General features: G+C 38.5%; 1 protein-coding gene across 1 annotated transcript in view; it reads left to right on the top strand.

Moving 5' to 3' along the window:
* Positions 1–22,601, top strand: part of LOC120526394 (doublecortin domain-containing protein 1-like) — a 532,299-nt gene that overhangs the window by 294,378 nt on the left and 215,320 nt on the right. Inside the window, exon 12 of the mRNA XM_039749547.1 lies at positions 18,643–18,765. Within this exon, the coding sequence (XP_039605481.1) occupies positions 18,643–18,765 (123 nt within the window). The remainder of the gene's footprint in view (positions 1–18,642; positions 18,766–22,601) is intronic.

Raw genomic sequence — 22,601 nt, 5'->3', positions numbered from 1 at the left:
GGTTGTTCTCAATCTTGTGCCAAGTTTTCCCTTAAAAGGCTTCAGTCCCTAACACCCTGAAGAGGACTAATTAGGTTTAAGAATGGACCAATGGATAGGTGAATTTAATTTTGCTATGGTGTCTTTCCATTTTTTGACAGTTTTTCAATACTACACGCGATATGCTATTCTGACGGATTCCTACATTTGCAGAATTTGTTTTAAGTTTTTTACCTTCTCCAGGTAAGCCCTTGCTTACCCCAGTCCTTCTGACTACAGTCTTGCTCGTCCTGTCTTGTTGCTCCAGCTAGGAGTGAAGTCCGGACTTTGCTCTGAAACTGCTTCCAGAAACATTAAATTCTCAGAGAACTTCTGTGGCCATCCTGGTGCATCTCCATTTAAGTGCATTCAGGTGATCTTGCAAATCTGCTCCCCAACTCCTTGTTAAAGGGCCAGGCCAACTCCTGGTAATCTGTCCACTTGCCAGGTTGTAGGAAGCCATGTATAAGATGATTGGTCGCCATGCTGCTACCAATCTGCCTTGAGTTTCTTAGCACTTTGGTCAGTTGTTCTCTTCATATATTTGTGCCCAAGGAGTAATTATCTTATGAATTCCTAATGGTATATTAGGGCATCAGCTCCCCCATTATTAATGGCATTGTCCCTTCGTCAGTGTTAATAAGAACACCTATAATGCAATTGAGCCATCCGTGAATCTAGAATGAACATCAAAGTGACCAATATATTCAAATAGATTTTTATACAAAATAAATTTGTTTTAATTAACTAAGAATAACATAGTTAACAAGATAAACACAATGAGGCAAAGTCTAACTGATACGTGCCTTCCACCCCTGTCTATTTGGTGAGCTGCCTTATACACTGTACTTGATAAGTTCTAAATGCAAATGTCCGTCCATTATCACTCCTTCTGTACCTTTTCTATCTTAGCATTCTGCCTGTGCATTTCACATAGTCAGCTGTGCCTTGTCTTCCTGGAGGATTCTTGGTGTTTTCTATGTACATACTGTATATTATATAATATATTCATTTATGTATTTAGGATATTGCAGCTTTAGCCTCTAGTTTCCCATTAAACGCTATAAAATAAACTAATTAAAATGCAAGAAATGTTGGGGCTACAGCTGAGATGTCCAGTTTAATTTCCATGATTGTAAAGGCAAAAGGTTGACACAAGTAACATTGGGAATAATCACTCTTGGTTCCGCCATCCTGCTCTTCTGACTGCTTCTGGCCAAATGATATTCACTTCCTGGGCCATCATATTTTTATGTTGACCCTTGTAAGAGATTAAGATCCTTGCAAGTGGGTCAAAAATACATTGATGTGCAGATGTATAATAGCTTGAATGTTTATGATATTTAATAAATACAGTAATACATTATTTTTAACATATAGCAGTGTGTACTGTATCTTAATGTAATTTGTACTTCAATTTTCTTTCAAAACATTCACTTCCTAATTGTTATCTTCATCAGCTTGATGGCTGGCTTTGTTCCTAATTTTTGTTATCTGCATAGTTATTCTTGTCAATGTACTTCATCCATCTATCCATTATCCAACCCACTATATCCTAACTACAGGGTCACGGGGGTCTGCTGGAGCCAATACCAGCCAACACAGGGCGCAAGGCAGGAAACAAACCCCAGGCTGGGCGCCAGCCCACCGCAGGGCACACCCACACACACCAAGCACAAACTAGGAACAATTTAGGATCGCCAATGCACCAAACCTGAGGAAATCGGAGCACCCGGAGGAAACCCACGCAGACACGGAGAGAACATGCAGACTCCACGCAGGGAGGATCCGGGAAGCGAACTCAGGTCTCCCAACTGCGAGGCAGGCAACGCTACCTACTGCGCCACCGTGCCGCCCATTAGTGCACTTCCACCTTCATTTTAAGTGTTCTAGTATTAAGCTGAAAGTTCTTTACTTTATTCATTGTGTTGATGTCTTTGGGACTTTAAAGAGTTGCTCAAGTCTGAAGAGTAGGTTCTCATAATTTAAAATTATATTTTACTGCATGTGAGCTAAGATGTACAGGTTAAATAATGCATCATTTATTATGGGAATAATGAAAATGATTAAAAGGCACATTTGCATTTGGTAATGAGCATGCTTATCTGTAATTTAAATGTAGAAACATGCATAAACTGAATTTTTGGACTAGTAACCACTCATCCATGTTCTTTGTGGGCAAATAAGCAAAAGAAAGGTATTATAAAAATGAAATATTAAATGTGCTTCCTTTGACCTGTAAAATAGTAATTAATTGACAGTATATAATAAAGTACATCATTATTATAAAATGTATAATGTCAAAATGCTGTATATGAAATTCTAAAACTTTAACTCATTAATATAATAAGGTAGTTCTTTTATATTCAGTTTATTATTGATTAAATAGAAATGCAATATAATGACAATGTTACAGCTTCACTGCTTTTAGAAGGATCAACTATTGCCCTGAATTAATGTGAGGCACATTTCACTGATGGACTTTATATGAATAAAGAGCTTCTTGGTACTTTTGGATATTTATAGAGAAACTTCTTTCTGCTCCCTATAACTACAGAAATAATTATTATTAAAAGTTAATAATAAACTTTTATCCATAACCCCGATTAACTTGATAAAATGTCAGTTATCACCTGTTCTTACCATGTCAAGTAAGAATATGCACAATTTATAACATGTAACATTGACAGTCCATCGTGTCTTATGAAAACCAAAGTTACATTTTTATCATAATTATTGTAGCTTCTAAAAAGGTAGCTTACTATCAAATTAAATTCAGAATTTTATACTACATGTTATGGCTCAGGAGTACAGAAATAATGTAATCTTGAAAAAGGTAAAATACTGGTAATTATTAGCTATTATTTAAACCCCAAGATTTTATTAATTGGTTTTCTGAAAAACAACCACATGCAAACAAAATTAGTAAATCTAATGCCAATTCTTGCAGTAAAATTTATTTATAGGCAAAGGGAGTGAGAATGAGGAGGAAAATATGTCCTCTGACAACATTTTGATGCAAACAGGAATGCTGTAGGAGCCCAAATACACAGAGAACACCGTTAAAAAACAAAAACGCTTTCTGTTGGTCAGCACTGAGCAAAAAAAAAAGACACTTTGCGTGCTGAATGTTCAGTCTGGCACAGTTTACAGATTTCAAAGATAGCCGTTTATAATTGTATCAGTAATTCATAACTATGTTGTCCCGACTGATCAATTAGCATATGCTAGATTAACAAGGTTGAGGGTTAGCCAAACCATATTTAAACTGGTAAAACATGTGGAACTAACACACTATTTCATTGCCAATATTAAATGAAAGAAGAACAAAAGCCTTTTAAGTATAAGAGTGATGACAGTGTACAAAATATACTTTATATTGAGCTATTAAAGCATTGTATTGTGTATTTGCAACACAAAATAAGTAAAGATTATTCTCACATTGAGAAAGGCTGCACAGCTGATATGTTGTGTCTTTCTTATCTTTTTCTTAATGTGAGAATAACTTTTACTTTTTTATAAATTGCACAAGTGATTTTACATAAGATTGACTGTGTCCATATTATTTGGTGTTTGGTCAAATTTCTTGCCTTTGGATTCTCATTCAAGTTTGATCGTGGTAATAGCTTTCTTGTAATCTAACTTTATGTTCTATACTCTTGACCCAAATATTTAATCAATTGATACAGTTCCCTCAAAAATAAAACACGCCCGCACTTTTAGCGGAGAATTCAAATAATAGGCTAAAGTTAACAGCTATTTAATGCAGAAAAAAATACATACATACATAAATATAAACTAATAGTAGCACGTGTGTGGATTGACGGTACAAGATGACTATACACTATAATCAGGGGCTATACAACTTGTACATCCATTTAATGAACACTTAGTCTAATTTCAGGGTTGTATGGAACCAATCCTGGCAACACTGGATTGCATGGCTAGAACTAACAATGGACAGGGTGCCAGTATCATTGGCACAGTATAATGCAACTGGTAAATGTAGTTGGAGATTTATGTAAGTAAGATGTAACAGAGAAAATTGTTTTTGCTTTTTAATTATCTCCAGAATTACCCTAAAGAGTCTGATATATGAGACTCAAAAATACCTTCTTATTTTAAATAGTTTTTGAAAATGAAATCGACTTGTTTTGTTTTTTCACTCCTTATCACTGTGGAAAGGTTGACATTGACCTTCTGTTGTTACCTACTTGCATCTTTTCATTTAATTACTACTAAGTCCTCATGTTTAAAATTATGGTTATGATAAAAAAACATGTCAATATCCATCCATCCATTATCCAACCCGCTATATCCTAACTACAGGGTCACGGGGGTCTGCTGGAGACAATCCCAGCCAACGCAGGGCGCAAGGCAGGAAACAAACCCCGGGCAGGGCGCCAGCCCACCACAGACCATGTCAATATTCTTCTATCAAAGTCAACTTTACTGACTGTCTTATTCTGTCAAATTCATAAGGTTTGCAAATGGCTGGCATTATTGCTAGTTTGATGCTCCATGAAACATTTTGTTTTTCTTCCTTGTTCTTTCTACATTATCTGAAGTGCATGTATCAAGTGGCCATTAATCTGCCATATATCGCTTTTGTCTGTGAATCACAATCATTTTTTAATTGATTAATGAATGGTCAAAAACAGTTGTAATTAAGCAATCAACCAGTCAAATAACATTTATTGTATAGAGTAATGCTGACAGAGCTTGCCATCAGTAAACGTTATACAAATACAAAAATAAAGCAGTCTAAGATCATTTAAAATGTAATAAATTAAAAAGGTCAAAGCTTAAGAGTCTTTACAAGTAGACATGGATTAATAGTATATGACAATGCTTTATATTTGGGATTAGTCCAGTAAATACAAAAGAGTGAAAAAGAGATTAGAGTTATACTGTAGGTGTAGAAAATCAAGTAAAAATGGAGTTGATCTGACTGTGATCTGAAAGTGCACAGTGATTGAGCTTTACTGACAGGCCTGAGAAGAAACTGATTGATTAATGTAAGTCTGAGCAAGAATATTGTCCACCATGAAAATCTGAGTGTGGGTGAATGTTAATATTAGTTACACTCTAGACGCTACTCTGCAGTGCAATATTATGGATAGTAGTTCACATCACATACCTGTGTGTCAGTATTGAATCGTGCTGTATAAACAGTTCTCATATCTGCTATTTAATTAAATATTCAGTTGTACTGAAAAAATAAATCATCTGAATTTCTCAGTTCTTTTTTTGACCCTGAAAAATGCCTTTGGGTAGGATAAAGTCCTGCTTTCCACTCCGGCTGCTTACTTATTCCTGATGAACCTTAGTGGTCAATAAGTGGAAGCTGTCAAAAGAAAAATCTCGATGCAGTACTTTCAAAACAAATCATTCATTAGTATAAATCTACACATTTATGCACACTTGAAATAACAATGTCATTTTATTTTTTTAATTTAGCTTATTTTAAAAAAATTCTATTTCATGCCATCTTGAACCCAGAAATGTTCTAACATTTGTTTCAATATTGTCACACTGGAACATACGACGGACGTAATCTCAAGTGCTCAGTGCTAATACAATATGTTTGAGTAAGGAAATATTTAATTAAGAGGTAATTTAGGAGTTTTTCTTTTTTTTAATCAAGCAGCATATACTAATGAGGAGAAAGTAACCACATTTTCTTGTCAGTTCAATTACCAAAAATATATTTGCCCTAAAATGCTAAACTTCAACATTATATTTTCATTTTCTTTGCCATTGATTGCACCGTCAGTCAGCCAGTCATTTTCTAACCCATTAAGTCTTGAACAAGTTCAGGAGGATGCTGGAGCCTATCCCAGCTAGCATAGGGCACAAGGTAGGAATACAAACCCTGGACAGGGTGCCAGTCCATTGCAGGGCAAACACACACACATACACCACACACTATGGGCAATTTAGTATCACCAGTCCACCTAACCTTCAGGTCTTTAGGCTGTGGGTACAGACCAGAGAGCCCACAGAAAATCCACACAGACACGAAGCAAACATGCAAACTCCATGTAGGAAGGACCTGGGACGTGAATACTGGTCCACATACTACGAGGCAGCAGTGCTAGCACTGTGCCACCCATTGATTAGGCAGCACTTCATAAATCTTTGGACATGTTTTGTCTGTAGTCAAACAAATGAAAAATAAAGCCAAAATATTAGGTGCTGCTTAATCATGAGCAAAGAAAATGAGAGACGGATACTGATGTTATCATTTAAACTTCATTTTATACAGGGTGTTCACACTAAATTGTTTTAGTAAACTAATTGCATCTTTGAGCTAAAGACAATTTATAGTCCCACACAGCACTGCTGGTATTCAGCATGTTTTATCTTAGGAATAGTGTAAAGCAGTATAAGTTATACAAGATGTTGTTATACAATTATGTTATACAAGATTATTGTATGTGTTTTCAGTACTATGATCTACTATTTTATACTTTCATCTGCTGTGTCTCATTCAGTTTAACGTAACTGTAATTACATTCCACTCTCCAACACAGTCATTGTACAATACAGTAAGAAAAGTTTGCATACATAGCATAACTAATTATTCTTCTTTGTGCATTTGTGTGTTTGAATTGAAGATCCTTGTTTGCCACTCATTCACTGGTCAGGAATCCTGTTTTCAATTCCGATATACAATATTGTGGGAATGATGCCTTTCCTCTTGATCTTCAAAATAGGGTTTTCAGTTAGTAACTAAATCATATTTTAACAAAAATGCACACATTGTTTACAATTTCAACATACAAATGGATATGTGGATTCTGCAACACGAGTTACGTGAGATTTTTTTTTTGAGATATCATTTTCCTTTGTCCTGGACTGGTCACTGAGTAAATGACAAAATATAATTTTTGGGTGGTGTGTTTTTTCACGTATATCACAGCAGCATCAGGCATCAGGCAGGAACTAACACTAGAGATGATCAAGATCTATCCTTACATACTCTCATGTTAATACCCATGTCAGACTGATTAAAATAGTTGAATGTAATGTAATTGCATGTTAACAAAACCTTTGTAAAAAAGCAAAACTGAAATATTACAAAGATCATTATCCATCCATCCATCCGTCCATCCATCTGAGCCATCAGTGTCAGAAATGGGCTGGGGCCCTGCACTTACTCATTTCCTTTTGCCTGCCTTAAGCCCCAGGCCACTTCCATCTTTGTCTGTCACATAGTGACTTGTATTATGCAGCACAGCAGTCGCATGAAGATGGGGCAGGGGACATAAAAAGGGTAGTCCTTGGCATTGCACAAACATTTGCATTCTTGCCTGTGCAACAGCCACTATACTGAGCTCCACTTGGTACCAATAGTTTTTCCTTTTGCTCTCGTGTTTTTTTGATGTTTGCTCTTGATATTAATTTTTCATAGTTCACTGGTCTGGTTTGCATTCCTGTTTTTGCTCATTTTGGTGTTTTTTTTGTTTTGTTTTTTTTATTCTGTTTCTGTGTTTGCTCTTCTCGGATTCCTTCACTGTATTTCCTCACTTCTTCCTTGTTTTTGGATGAGCCTTTTCAATTACAGACTTGTTTAAATACTGTCACAAAAACGAAACAAAGTCATCAAAGCGGTTTGGGGCAGCCACTCGTATATTGTGCCTTGGCTGCAAAGTGGTTAAACAGTTGAAAGATGTTCATAGGTATGAGTCCAAAACAGAACTGATTTTGGTTGCTAAAGATGACTCTATATATACCCGGAACCGGAAGTGATGTCATCTGTGACTCCAGAACCCTATGCGAGATTCCTCGTGGATGGTCTGCAAGCGATCGAGAAAGAAAGTCAGTGCACCGTGCCGCCCACTGGTCTGGCATGGAATTACTATCATTCAGGCCCTTTAGCTGTCTCCCATTTGCACGTGTGTGACAATACATAATCATTAATTATCATTACCATCATGGGCACTAAGGGATACTTGGGAAAACCCAAAACAACAATGTACAAAAATCGTTTAAAGTCAGTTGTACTAGCACTTTCGTTTAAGAGATGTTTCACCCTTGCTTTTACTCTATTCTCCGATACAGTGCTAAATTCTATCCCTTCTGTGTACCTGAACAAAACTCATTAGCAGAGTTCTTTTTTGGAAGCAATTATAGCTGAAATAAGTTTGTTTTTTTTCTCCTGCTGTTATCTCTTTTGAAAGCGTTATGAAGAGAAAAGCAATGCACATTCTTCTCTAGTGACTTTTCCTGGATAGTAATTTGGTGCCGCCACTTCGGTTTCTCTGCCTGTATGTGTCCTAATGTCAATGCTTTTAGTGCCCATCTGCAATGAGAAGAGGGCAATTACTGTGGTGTCCACAGTTGTCAGTCTCATTTCTAGATTGTCTCCCCTTCTTAGATTGCTTGGTTTGATGCTTCAGCTTTTTGGTTGGTGCTCACCATGCATAGAGATTGTTTACTCATGAGAGAGAAAGAGAGAGCTGGCATTGTCATGGAGCCCACGTTTTCCATACTCAGCATTGCAGTGGTATGTCTTTGGTGCCAAGAACCGCTTTTGTCATTTAAAGATTGAAAAGTCTGTGATTGTCCACCATGTAGGGGCCTTGTGAACTGTTACTAACCTAAATCCTCTGCTGGAGTAATATTTGGCTTGCTTCACCACCCATGTCACTGCTACACATTCCTGGTCCTCAGTGATAAACCTTATCTCAAGAGGCAAAAGGTTCACCAGTGCATGATTATGAAGTTCACACTCTTGAAAATTGACATAGGACTTCACCTCCTTTGTTCTCAGATAGTGTTCATCTAGAGTATATATGACAATAATGAATCCAGTCCTCATGAAAGGGGACCAGATCATAATGCTGTCTGTAGTAAAGACGTTTATGACTGAGGGGTCCATATTATGCTGTTGGGTTCTGCTTTTCTTGTCATTTCAGTAAGGAGTGCCTTCCTCCCTGAAAAGTGGATATATGCCTCCTGTGAACGAAACCCGGGCACAGACAGGCAGACATGTTGTTTTTCCACCACCACACGTTTATTTACAAATATTTACAAGTTAATAGTGCACACAGAGTTGGGCTTCCAAGCCCTCAACATGTGGCCACCAAAGCAACCAGGGTGGCAGCCCCCACATGATCCAAGGTGGGCGCACGCCCTCTTCCAGTCCCTCAAGACGTCCTAACCGGGTCGTCGCCCCTCGCATCCCTGACACTCCATAAGTATTCCACCAGACCTAGAATACCCTTCACTTTATAGTTTGGGGTCTTGAACAGGACAGATTAGTGTTCACTTTAGACATCTGGAGTTTAGTAACCTGCACACTTAGTAAACATTATGTTGAGCCTGCCCTCTCTTAAGAAGAACACTATCCCCTCCAAATGTCTTAAAATGAATCTCCTAAGACAGAAAGTACATGACTATCTTTTCTATATACAGTATGCATCACTATAGGATGGAAATAGCATCAGGAGAGCCATGCTGCTCTCGCTTCTACCCCTTTGAGTAAAACAAGCCATTGCAAGCTTGGCAGGCAGCACTGGGCCCAAGACCTTTATGCTCTTTTTTCATATTGTTTCATTTTAAAAAATGGTATTTTTTGTAACAGAATCCTCCCACCCTTAATTACTTTTATAATTGAGATTTAACAGAAACTGACACAAGGCCAAATAGCGTTGTGTCATAAAGCTGTTAATTCCCATCCTTTCGAATCTGGGTACTCATCATCAAGCGGCCACTTTAATTATCAACACAGAGAAAGATACAAATTAATTTACAAGGAGAAAACTGTTATCATGGATTAAGCACAAAAATATTATTTATTTCCACAAAAATAAAACAAATTTGAATACTCATGTCTTCAAGATGACCTGTTTATTTATTTTTTTTTATTTAATTTTACTTAAATCGGAAGTTCTTGCTTCAAATTATTCTGAGTCTCCCACTTCTTATTGCACTTTTTGTGCCACCCTTGACTTTCCCTTCTAAGAGGTTGTAATGCTTGAAATAAAGTTTCTTTTGATATCTAAAAACCACACCATTTTGCACCATATTTGCAGTAATATTTACTTAACTTCTAATTACATGTATTCTAAGCTTTACACCTGCTATTATCCAAAAAGCATTGTTATGATTAAAAACCTCTTAATTATTTCAAAACAGAATACCTGACTGACAAAACAGTTTAATATTTATCTTCAAACCCACACAGGAAACTGAACAACCGTAGTTACAGCTTTCAAGCAAATCTTTACAAGTAAATGCAAAAATTGCTTAGATCAAATCTTAATAGGGGAACCTATTAACCTCATAGTTCAAAAACAGTGGATTTTTTGTGTTCAGTTCATTGTTTAATCTTCACATTTTCCAAACTAGCAGCTTTATCTTCACAAGCTAATATCGTTATTTCTGCAGCTTAGTCTTTCCAGTCCATTTCTGGCCTAATTTGGTTTGTAGGCTTTTGCTAGGGGACCATGGTGGTCTGTTTTCTTGACACTTGCATGTGTTAATCAACATGCAACATATTGACACTCTCCAGCACCATCGTTAGTAAGAATAACTTCTGTACCTCAAAACCTTTTACTTCCTAATCTGACAAATCTCATTACCTAACAGCATTAAATATCAGACCATTTTTAGGGAAGCTGACTTGCTAATAGCATAGAGCAGTGGTTCCCAAACTCGGTCCTGAGGACCCACTGTGACTGCAGGTTTTTTTCCAGTCAAATTCACAATTAGATAATAACTGATCTCCTTTATTTAGATGGTCTTTTTCCCTTCTCTTATTCTGCCTTTAGAAAAGCACAGCAGTATGATTTTTGCATTTATAAGACATTTAGAAATATTTGTTGTCCTATTGTTTTGTTATTTTTTTGTGCAGTTTGCACCCTTCCTGTATCCTAATAATGAAAATTAAGACAAGTAGAACTGACAGCCAGGTAAACAACACTGAAGGATGAAAGGCTGCAATAACTTTAGCGTCAGACCCATCCATCCATCCATCTTCTTCCGCTTATCCGAGGTAGGGTTGCTGGGGCAGCAGCTTGGGCAGAGAGGCCCAGACTTCCCTCTCCCCGGCCACTTCTTCTAGCTCTTCCGGGAGAATCCCAAGGCATTCCCAGGCCAGCCGGGAGACATAGTCCCTCCAGCGTGTCCTGGATCTTCCCTGGGGCCTCCTCCCGGTTGTACGTGCCCGGAACACCTTACCAGGGAGGCGTCCATGGAGCATCCTGATCAGATGCCCGCACCACCTCAGAGTCTCTCTACTCTGAGCCCCTCCCGGATGACTGAGCTTCTCACCCTATCTTTAAGGGAAAGCCCAGACACCCTGCGGAGGAAACTCATTACAGCCGCTTGTATTCGCGATCTTGTTCTTTCAGTCATTACTCATAGTTCATGACCATAGGTGAGGGTAGGAACGTAGATCAACTGGCAAATTGAGAACTTTGCCTTACGACTCAGCTCCTTTTTCACCACGACAGACCGATGCAGAGCCCGCATCACTACGGATGCCACACCGATCCGCCTGTCGATCTCACACTCCATTCTTCCCTCACTCACTGTGATCAAGACCCCGAGATACTTGAACTCCTCCACTTGGGGCAGGATCTCGCCTCCAACTCTGAGAGGGCACTCCACCCTTTTCCAGCTGAGGACCATGGTCTCGGATTTGGAGGTGCTGATTCCCATCCCAGATGCTTCAAACTCAGCTGTGAACCGATTCAGAGAAAGCTGAAGATCACGGCCTGATGAAGCAAACAGGACAACATCATCTGCAAAAAGCATTGACCCAATTCTGAGTCCACCAAACCGGACCCCTTCAACACCCTGGCTGCGCCAAGATATTCTGTCCATAAAAGTTATGAACAGAATCGGTGACAAAGGGCAGCCCTGGCGGAGTCCAGCTCTCACTGGAAACGGGCTCAACTTACTGCCGGCAATGCGGACCAGGCTCTGACACCGGTTGTACAGGGACTGAACAGCCATTATCAAGGGGTCCGGTACCCCATATTCCTGGAGCACCCCCCATAGGATTCCCCAAGGGACACGGTCGAACGCCTTTTCCAAATCCACAAAACGCATGTAGACTGGTTGAGCAAACTTCCATGCACCCTCCAGGACTCTGCTAACGGTGAAGAGCTGGTCCACTATTCTGCGACCAGGACGAAAACCACAGTGTTTCTCCTGAATCCGAGGTTCGACTATCTGATGGACCCTCCTCTCCAGAACCCCCGAATAGACTTTTCCAGGGAAGCTGAGGAGTGTGATCCCTCTGTAGTTGGAACACACCCTCCGGTCCCCCTTCTTAAAGAGGGGGGCCACCACCCTGGTCTGCCAATCCAGAGGCACTGTCCGCGATGTCCATGCGATGTTGCAGAGGCGTGTCAACCAAGACAGTCCTACAACATCCAGAGCCTTGAGGAACTCCGGGTGTATCTCATCCACCCCCGGGGCCCTGCCACAAAGGAGGTTTTTGACAACCTCGGTGACCTCAGTCCCAGAGATCTAGGAGCCCACCTCCGAGTCCCCAGGCTCTGCTTCCTTATTGGAAGGCATGTTGGAGGGATTGAGGAGGTCTTCGAAGTACTCCCCCCACCGACCCACAACGTCCCGAGTCAAGGTCAGCAGCGCACTATCCCCACCATATAGGGTGTTGACGCTGCACTGCTTCCCTCTCCTAAGACACCAGATGGTGGACCAGAATCTCCTCAAAGCCATTAGAAAGTTGTTCTCCATGGCCTCCCCAAACTCCTCCTATGCCCGAGTTTTTGCCTCAGCAACCACCGAAGCCGCATTCCGCTTGGCCTGTCGGTACCTATTAGCTGCCTCCAGAGTCCCACAGGAAAAAGGGTCCTATAGGACTCCTTCTTCAGCTTGATGGTATCCCTCACAGCCGGTGTCCACCAACGGGTTCGGGGATTGCCGCCACAACAGGCACCGACCACCTTACAGCCACAGCTCTGGTCAGCTGCCTCAACAATACAGGCACGGAACATGGCCCGTTCGGACTCAATGTCCCCCACCTCCCTCAGGACGTGGTCGAAGTTCTGCCGGAGGTGGAAGTTGAATCTACTTCTGACAGGGGACTCTGCCAGACGTTCCCAGCAGAACCGCACAACACATTTGGGCCTACTAGGCCTGACCGGCATCCTCCCCCACCATCGAAGCCAACTCACCACCAGGTATTGATCATTTGACAGCTCCGCCCCTCTCTTCACCCGGGTGTCCAAGACATATGGCCGCAAATCTGACGACATGACCACAAAGTCGATTATCAAACTGAGGCCTAGGGCGTCCTGGTGCCAAGTGCACATATGAAAACCCCTATGCTTGAACATGGTGTTCGTTATGGACAATCCGTGACGAGCACAGAAGTCCAATAACAAAACACAGCTCGGGTTCAGATCGGGGGGGCCATTCCTCCCAGTCATGCCCTTCCAGGTCTTACTGTCATTGCCCACGTGAGCACTGAAGTCTCCCAGTAGAACGAGGGAGTCCCCAGAAGGTATGCCCTGTAGCACCCCCTCCAGGGACTCCAAAAAGGGTGGGTACTCCAGACTGCTGTTTGGCGCATACGCACAAACAACAGTCAGGACCCATCACCCCACCTGAAGGCAGAGGGAAGCTCCCCTCTCGTCCACAATGGTAAACCCCAATGCACAGGCTCCAGGTCGGGGGGCAATAAGTATGCCCACACCCACTTGGCACCTCTCACCGGGGGCAACTCCAGAGTGGTACAGAGTCCAGCCCCTCTCAAGGAGATTGGTTCCAGAGTTGTGCACTGAGGTGAGCCTGACTATATCTAGCTGGAACCTCTCGACCTCGCGCAGTAGCTCAGGCTCCTTCCCCTTCAGAGAGGTGACATTCCACTTACCAAGAGCCAGCTTCTGTAGCCAAGGATCGGACCGCCAAGGTCCCCACCTTCGGCCACCACCCAACTCACACTGCACCTGACCTCCTTGGCCCCTCCCATAGGTGGTGAGCCCTTGGGAAGGGGGACCCACGTTGCCTCTTCGGGCTGTGCCCGGCCAAGCCCCATCGGTGCAGGCCCGGCCACCAGGTGCTCGCCATCAAGCCCCACCTCCAGGCCTGGCTCCAGAGGGGGGCCCAGGTGACCCGCATTCGGGCAAGGGAAAACGGCATCCACATTTTTTATTCATCATAGAAGGCTTACTGAACCACTCTTTGTCTCATCCCTCACCTAGGACCAGTTTGCCTTGGGTGGCCCTACCAGGGGCATAAAGCAACGGACAACAGAGCTCCTAGGATCATTGGGACATGTAAACCCCTCCACCATGATAAGGTGGCGGTTCGAGGAGGGGCATCAGACCCACTAATTAGTAAATAATAAATTAAACACTCAAAACATCTGGAAAAGCAGAATGGAAATTAGACTGAAAATTGTTAAAAAAAAAAAAATATCCCTTATAAGTGCTTAGTACATTTAAATAAAAATTTACCAAACTTAGTTTTGTTATTTCTTCATTGACTCCAAAACACAGAAACTATGAAATAACAGCTCACTTGATTGGCCTAGGAGTCCAATTAAAAACAGGCATTGGTTGGAACAAAATCTGCAGCCACAGGGGGTCCCCCAGTACTGAGTTTAGGAAGCACTGGCATAGAGCAAAAACAGTTTGTTTCAAGACAGAGTAAAAGTGCTGTGAGAAGAAGCGCAACACGTATATGGAAGAAATAGTCTCGAAGACAGGAAACAGTGCTGGGGCTCTTAGAGGGTGTTTAAGAGGTAGAAGTTATTTGCACTTAGTTTTAAGAAGTGTTACTTGGTAGTGTTGCTACCATATGCTGGCAAAGAAATAAAATTATATCATAAAATAAAAATTCTAGAGTTGTTTAGTCAAAATTGTGCAAACGAAGTTGGATCAGGTTCTTACTGTTATGACGTCCGGGTTATGTCCTGTCCGTGCCAAAATATGAAAAAAATTATTAAGGAGTTAAAACAAGAACTATTTGTGTAGCCCATCCATCTATCCATTTATTTAACATTTTTTTTCAACAGAGTATTCCATATTTTCGATTTTTGAAGTTACATGTGACTTAAGAGCCATCCTAGCCAACATGATGTTTCTGTACTCAATGACTTGTTTTGAAATAAAGGTTATTCTACTTGTATTGTCACATTGATAACCATACAATTGATGCATGGGAAAAGGATTTTCCAGATTATGACAAATTTTGTCATTTAAAGAAAACAGGTTTTGAAACATTGTCATGGTGGAGAAGTAAAAATTACAGGAGATATGACAGACTTTAAACTCTTTTTTTGCAAATAATGAAGCCTTCACAGTAAGACTTAAAAAAAATTAAATACGGGGAACTTTGTGGTCATCGGCAGACTATTATGTATCATCCAATGTTTATTTAAATGTTTGTAAACTTTACTGTAGTACAAGACTAGATGGCTCTTTAATTGCAAGAACCTAAGTATTATGGCAGAGTAGCTTGATCAGTGCTTTAGCATAAATGTTATGAAAACATATTAAACATATATGTATTTTCACTTATCATTTTCCATTCTCCTGCCTCCCTATATTAATTATCTAATTAATTTTTTTCATTGTGCAGTTTTAAAAGTGTAAATATACACTTTTCTACCCTGATTTATGTGTTTCTGTAGACATTTCATTTATTGTCAGATTTTCTAAGGCTATCTAGTCTCTGAACTGAAATGTTCTAGTGATCTAATGCACCTATCTGATTATTTGAATACAGTATTAAGGTCACTGGATGTTTGGCTTAGGTGACTACTGCAGTTACCTGATTTTAAAACATGTCATTTGAAATGGAGGCTTCATAGACTCCAGACACTGAAAAGTATGTCAAAATTCAATTTGAGTAAATATGTGCACTGTAACTGTTGTGCATTATAAGATATCATAGACCTTTATTTTGACAATTGTGGCATCTGAAACGAAGCCACAGAGATGCTAATACTGGTATTTTTTTCTTTTTTTTTTTTGTTTCTTTTCTCTTAAACTCTGCTCTTGTTTTCTTATGGGTCACATCCATTTACGTGGTAGCACTTCAATTTATGTACCCTCCATTGTGCTTCTGCTGCAGCTTGATGCAATAAAAAGGCAAATGACACTGGCTTCAGCAATACAGCACTTCAGTTTCTTCGCACAACAGACTGCAGTGCCGTACATTATTATTGCCAACTGTCTGCTTGTCAAGGCCGCTGACCCTTAAAACAGATTTTTTTTTCAAGAAGTTAGCAAATTCTCCCTGTAGGCTTTTGTATGTTATGTGGCAAAGGGGAACGCTCTGGAGGCATACATGTAACATTTCAATGAAATGGCAGAGTTTTATAAGGCTTGGCGCTTACTTACAGATTTTTCTGGTACAAAAACAGATTGCTATTGTAAATGTAAGCATCTTCTCTAGATATGTTGGTGGCTTTTGCAATGTTATTTTCATAGTTCATTTATTGTTTCAATACTGGGGATGTTTATTTAACTTGTGTTACATCATGCATGTGCCAGAAGGAAGAAAATCAAATGGTTGCAAAACTAGCACAATTCACATTACACAGTACATATTTTGAAAGCCCTGCTTCCATTTCTGGCTTGTCTAGCAGTAAGTCTGACTCCCCATTTCCAACAATTTTTTCTTTTAATTTTTTTTATACTATAACATGCCAAAATCCTACCACCCACTAGCTGGAATGGCTGGGAAACCATGCTACTGTATGTATTCTTCATATGCCATGATTTGGGGTAGGATGTGATATGAAGTGCACTTTCTGATGCTTTCTTCTGGCTACAGTATGACATTACTGATTATAGACAGCATTTAATGTGCAAGGTTACAAGAAGACTTTATCATGTCCTATCATAAAGTCAATGGGAGCCCTCTGTATACCAGATGAATTAATAATCAACTTTGGGGACATTTCTGGCCAAGGGGCATACATGAAGGCTCCCAAACCTGTAGATTAGTACATTAGTGTCATTCCTTGTCTTTACTCTTCCACATTTAGGGAATATTTTGATTGATGTCCGGCACCTTTGGTACCCACCAAAGCATTCCTTTCTCCTTAAAAGCCTCAAGTTTCTAACACAACCTAACAGTCATCCTGATATATCTGTACTGGTTAGTACAGAGGCTACTCTGCCTCCAGCAGTTAATAGTTTTTCATAAACAGCCTTCATAAATTCTGTTATTTTTTGTTCTTTCATGTATTACTGTATCATTTTTCTGTTCAAGAAAACGAACAAAAATGATAGTCATAGAATACAGAGACTATCTATGGTACTGTCTAAAATATGTACCTTACTTACAATAGCTGTACAACTTCCTAAATTAATTTTAACAATAATTTAAGATTATTTTTGCTTGTGTTCTATCAACAGTTTTTAAAGTTCTTTCAACAAGTTCAGGGTCACAGGGGAGAGAGACTGGAGATTGGAATATCCTCATTTAGATAAATGTTTGTGGCAGGCTGAATGTAGAATGCCCATTTGACCTCACACTGACGGATCATATGCAAAAAAATGTTCCACATTAAAAAGTACAGTATGCCTCATCCAGATTCTGTCCGGGGTAAACCCCTGGGTTGTTATACAGTATATCTGAATTACCTCAATGTCAACTCCCTGGACTGCAGTCAGGGCAGCCTTGCTCTTCCTATAGTCCACTACAATCTACAACATTGACGTTGTTAACGTTGTGCTGCATGGGGTTCAACTTGCACCCCTCCATAAAGTTGTCTACCAGGTTGGCATATTCCATCCTCCTCCAATCCAGTCATTTGAAAACCTTTGTCTGCCCCTAAATCCATTCTCATGTTTATCCATTCATTTTCAAGATGAATATCCAGTTGAGCGTCACAGTGAGATGGAGCCCACATATTTTACGAATACTAAGTGTACACTATGACACACAGTGGCAGTGCTGCTGCCTCTCAGTGAGGAGATTGTGGATTCACGTCCTGGGTCCTCCCTGTGTGGAGAGTGCTTTGAGTAGTGAGAAAAGTGCTTTATAAATGTTAAGAAGTATTGTTTTTTATTGTTATACTAAATGCAACTGTTCTTCAGATTAAAATAAATAGAAAAAGATGGCACTCTTCACTAGTTAAATGTGGTGTTCTATCTGGGCTACATCATTTAAAGACATCACATTCATGATCAATTATCAATCATTTTTAAATGTCATAATTGGTAAAATATTTTAGCAGTTTAATTTGGTATTCATTATGTGCTTGCCATTTTATAGACTTGTAGAATGTACATATAAACAGAATTATTAAATGCCAAAATTATTTACAATAAAAGAAGCAAATATAACATATTGTATTAATAATTTTTAAAGAACATACTGTATAGAAGAAATAAAGTATAAATGAGAATAATAAAAGTAATAATTTGAATTAATTCTTAACCCATAGAACTGGCTATATATGACTTTACCATAACAGTACAAGAGAGTGGTTTTTCTGTATAAATATTTTATTACTTTTTGTAGATATTTTCTGTCTTTAACAGATTTAAAATAATGATATAGTTCAAACCCTGAAGATTTTTTTAATTAACTGCTTTTTTTGTACTGGATAGAAGGCAGTGGTCATAATTGAAGATTTCCTTCACGCTAATTAACATTTGCTTTATTTTTCACCTACAGGTCACCCTATAACCCTGTTGTGAATGTAGCATTTGACAGGGTCATAGCTGTGCATGAAGAAGATAAGACATGTGTGTACAAGATGCCTCCATGTGATGTTGACCTACCAGCTGCTTATGACAAGTATGTAAAGGAATTTGAAGTTGGACGTACTGTTCTTTGGAACTTAGTTGTATTTGTTTAATGTTATTGACATGCATTTTAATAGTGTAAATGGCCATATGTTTGGCATATAAAGATAGAGATTAATTCTACAATAGTATTGCTTCCTAATTTCCTTTTCTTACTAACAGCTTTAGCCTTTCACTATTCTACTGATGCATAGTTAACACTGAAGCATTTTTGTTACAGGAAAGATATCACATGATGGCTGCATAAAATATGTCAATGTTTTGTTGTGATCCCAATTTGATATTGTATAGAGTTTATACAGTATATGTAAATATTGTAAAATGTCATCAGTATGAATACAGATGAAGTCAAAATAAACAAATCTGTTGTGTTGAGATGTCCCTATGTCTATTAGGTCATTGGCCAATATACAGTAAGTTTCTCTCTTAAGGGAACCTCAGGCAACATCAAGTTCACGATAAATATCTTTACATTTATATCTCAGTCGTTTTGTTCATCTTAGCCACTTTGTTCAGATGTTGTTCAGGAAAAGCATGCCAACTCCCCTGCCATAAAACCTTTATTTCCCTCCAGTCCATCTAAGCATTCTCACACCTTTATCTTTTAATCTTTTTGTCTCGATTAGCACATGCCTTATTTTCTCCACTTCTTTTATTTTTTCCTTCATGCTTCCCATGTTCCTTGTACTTAACTTAATCTCCTCTGACATCATACTATAATCAACAAAGCATTCATTAGTAGAGGACTACCATGTATTGGTTGATCTGAGTGTGGTGCAAGAAGGTTGCTCAGTTTGTTGTGATTTATAGTGCTGTAGACTATACTGTAGCTACTCTTTATGCTGCTACATATGAATGGATTGTGTGAAACTAGGGATTGGCTCCAGCAGACCCCCGTGACCCTGTAGTTAGGATATAGCGGGTTGGATAATGGATGGATGGATAGATGGGTTTCTTGACATCATATTACTTTATTCTACTATGTGTAACATCAAGTGGTAATTCTTTGCTATCATCCTGTCCTGGGACAAAAAATATAATAATTCCTTGTACTATATACAAACATTAAAGCCACAGCAATATAGAATATTTTATTTTAAATGTTTAAGGGCTTGTATCTAATTTAGCTCTGTTTGAATTAGTGTGTATGAGTGCAACTGCAATGGACTGGTGCCTCATCCAGGATGGATTCCTGACTTGTATCTGATGCTGTTGTGACAGGCCTCATCTCTCTAAAGGCCAAAATTTGGATTAAGCGGACCTAGAAAATGGATTGATTTTATTGAGGATATTAAACGTTGCAATAACCATTTTGCAAAATACTTAATGCATATACAGTTCCTTAGAATAATACCAAGCAAAATGCCTTGTAATATTTTAAATCTGTCTTTTTTAACAATAGAGCAGTTTTGTCAAGAACAGGCTTTTCAGCCCATCAACCTTGTCCATTCTATTCATCTTTTTCAAAAATGACATCAACTCGGGTTTTGGACTTTCCTAAAGTAATAATCTTAACCACACTACTTCAACGTTTGTTCAATGTGTCTGTAATTATTTGTATGATGAAAACCTTTAAAAGTTTGTGTAATATTAACAAGTTTCCATTTGTTTTCCCATGTTCTTGTTCCCAAGATCTATTGTACTAATTCCTTTCATAACGGTAAACAACTCGCACTTGTCAAAACTTATTTGCAATTTGATTAAACTTCCATCTTTCCTCATAATTCATCATAACTCATGCAGTCCTGAAATCAATCTAGTTTCTCTTTCGTCATATATTTTTACACTATGAAGGCAAAACCTTCATACAATATTCCATTTAACATTTCACAAATGCATTATATACCACAATCGTATCCACCCTTGACTTGTGATGGATAGGCCTGTATAACCTAACATCCTGTTAACTTTTTTTAATTGATTCTATACAACATTGGGACATAGAAAATGAAGAGTCCACTGTGACTCCTAAGTCCTACTCATAAGGTATAAATTCAAGTTTTAAACCTCCCTTTGCTTATTCAAATCTAATATTCTAACTTCTTACATGTAATACTTTACATAAAATTTCATCTGCTACAACATTTTCTCCAAATGTACATTCTCTCCAGGTCCCTCCGTAATAATTCAGAATCTTCTACATTATCCACCAATTCATTTAGTGTATAATCATATGGACACTTAGACAGCATATATTCTTATCAAGATAATTTATGTAATTTAAAGGGAGTCGCAGGCCCAGCACTTGTTCCAGAAGGACACCTCCTTATTCAGAAGCAAAACCTTGCACAATAACCATTTGCTTTCTATATTTAATAGTGAAAGGCGATTTGTGAATGCTTGTTTCTTTCTGAACAACTCTTTTCAGTGAATCATGCGACTCGATTAAGTAGAACACAACAGGATTGCTAAAGCACAAGCAGGATGCCGTCTGCCTCTTTCATTTAGATGTTTAAAGTGCATGTCAATGTACAACCCATCTGATTATTGATTCTTTTTAGTCAGAGCTAAATCATCATCAGCAAATGAGAACTCTGTCATTGATCATTCTCTCATTCATCATATAAGTACAATATAGTAACAACACATTTATATTTAAGTGTTTTTATGTACAATTTGTTGCTGGAATTATTTTAAATAGAATATATAAAAATAAATTAGACTAATAGGTTTGTATCCCTTAGTAAATTCAATAAATCAGTCAGACAAAGCTGAACATTATATATACATTACTATAATTACTAATAATTATTTACTTTCAACTTTATTTTATAAGTTGCAGAATTCACAGAGCATATATTATTCACTGAATCTTTCAAGATTCAACTGTATCATTAGACAAGAACAAGTCATACAATTCTCATTAATTCATTGTGTATGAGTCACATTATTCTTGTTCATCTGACTGATAAAATTTAACCCACACAAGAGTTTAACAATTCCCGTTTATCCAGTTCATGAACTGAATCATTACCTGAGAATGAGGTGCACAACTCTCATTTACTTGTATTTCTGTAAAGTAATATCTTATTTTAATTATGCATCTTAAATGAGTTATCATACTTTGTGTACTGATCAATTAAATAAATTATTTTATACATAAAAGAATGCACAAATTATTAAATTATATATTTGTAATATATTCAGGGGAAACACTCCCTGACTTCACATATGCACCAGTCTCTAATCCAGGAGTCTCCAACTCCAGCTCTAGAGCTCTACTGTTTCTACCGGGTTTCATTCTAGCTTCTTTAGCCTTTATCTTCATTGGATTGCTATTTAAGACTCAGACCCAGTAATTGCTTCTTTTTTCCTTAAGTAACAAGCAAACAGTAATGAGATATAAAACGAACCATCACATGACCAGCACATAATACCTGAAAATAAAGAAATGTGAAGGACTCATTAACATTGAACTGTTCAGGTCCACAAAATATTTTGACGGTGTTCTTAGATAAAAAGAAAATCAACAGTTTTGGGAATGTCTGCAGTGCCAGAATGAGAGCACCAACAAGCCATGAAATTAAATAATGGATTTAATTAACATCAAGAATTGGCTTCTATTTAAGAGACTGGTGGAGTCTAATGCCTTGAGTTAACTGGTCATCTCATTAAAGGAAAAATGAAGCAATTCAGAAAATTGAATCTTAAAAAACAAATGAATTAAAATAAAGGGAAAAGAAATCAATTAGTAGCAAAAACTTGTCACTAATTATGAAAACGGTTAGAATGAAAATCTGTATCCACAGCTGTGCTCCAGGACTGAATTGAAAACTCCTGCTCTAATTCTACAAATGACTCAAATGAATTGATTCACTTAAAATGGGT

The sequence above is a fragment of the Polypterus senegalus genome, chromosome 1 (assembly GCF_016835505.1).
Source record: "Polypterus senegalus isolate Bchr_013 chromosome 1, ASM1683550v1, whole genome shotgun sequence".
Lineage (NCBI taxonomy): Eukaryota > Metazoa > Chordata > Cladistia > Polypteriformes > Polypteridae > Polypterus > Polypterus senegalus.
This window is presented reverse-complemented; position numbering and strand designations above follow the sequence as displayed.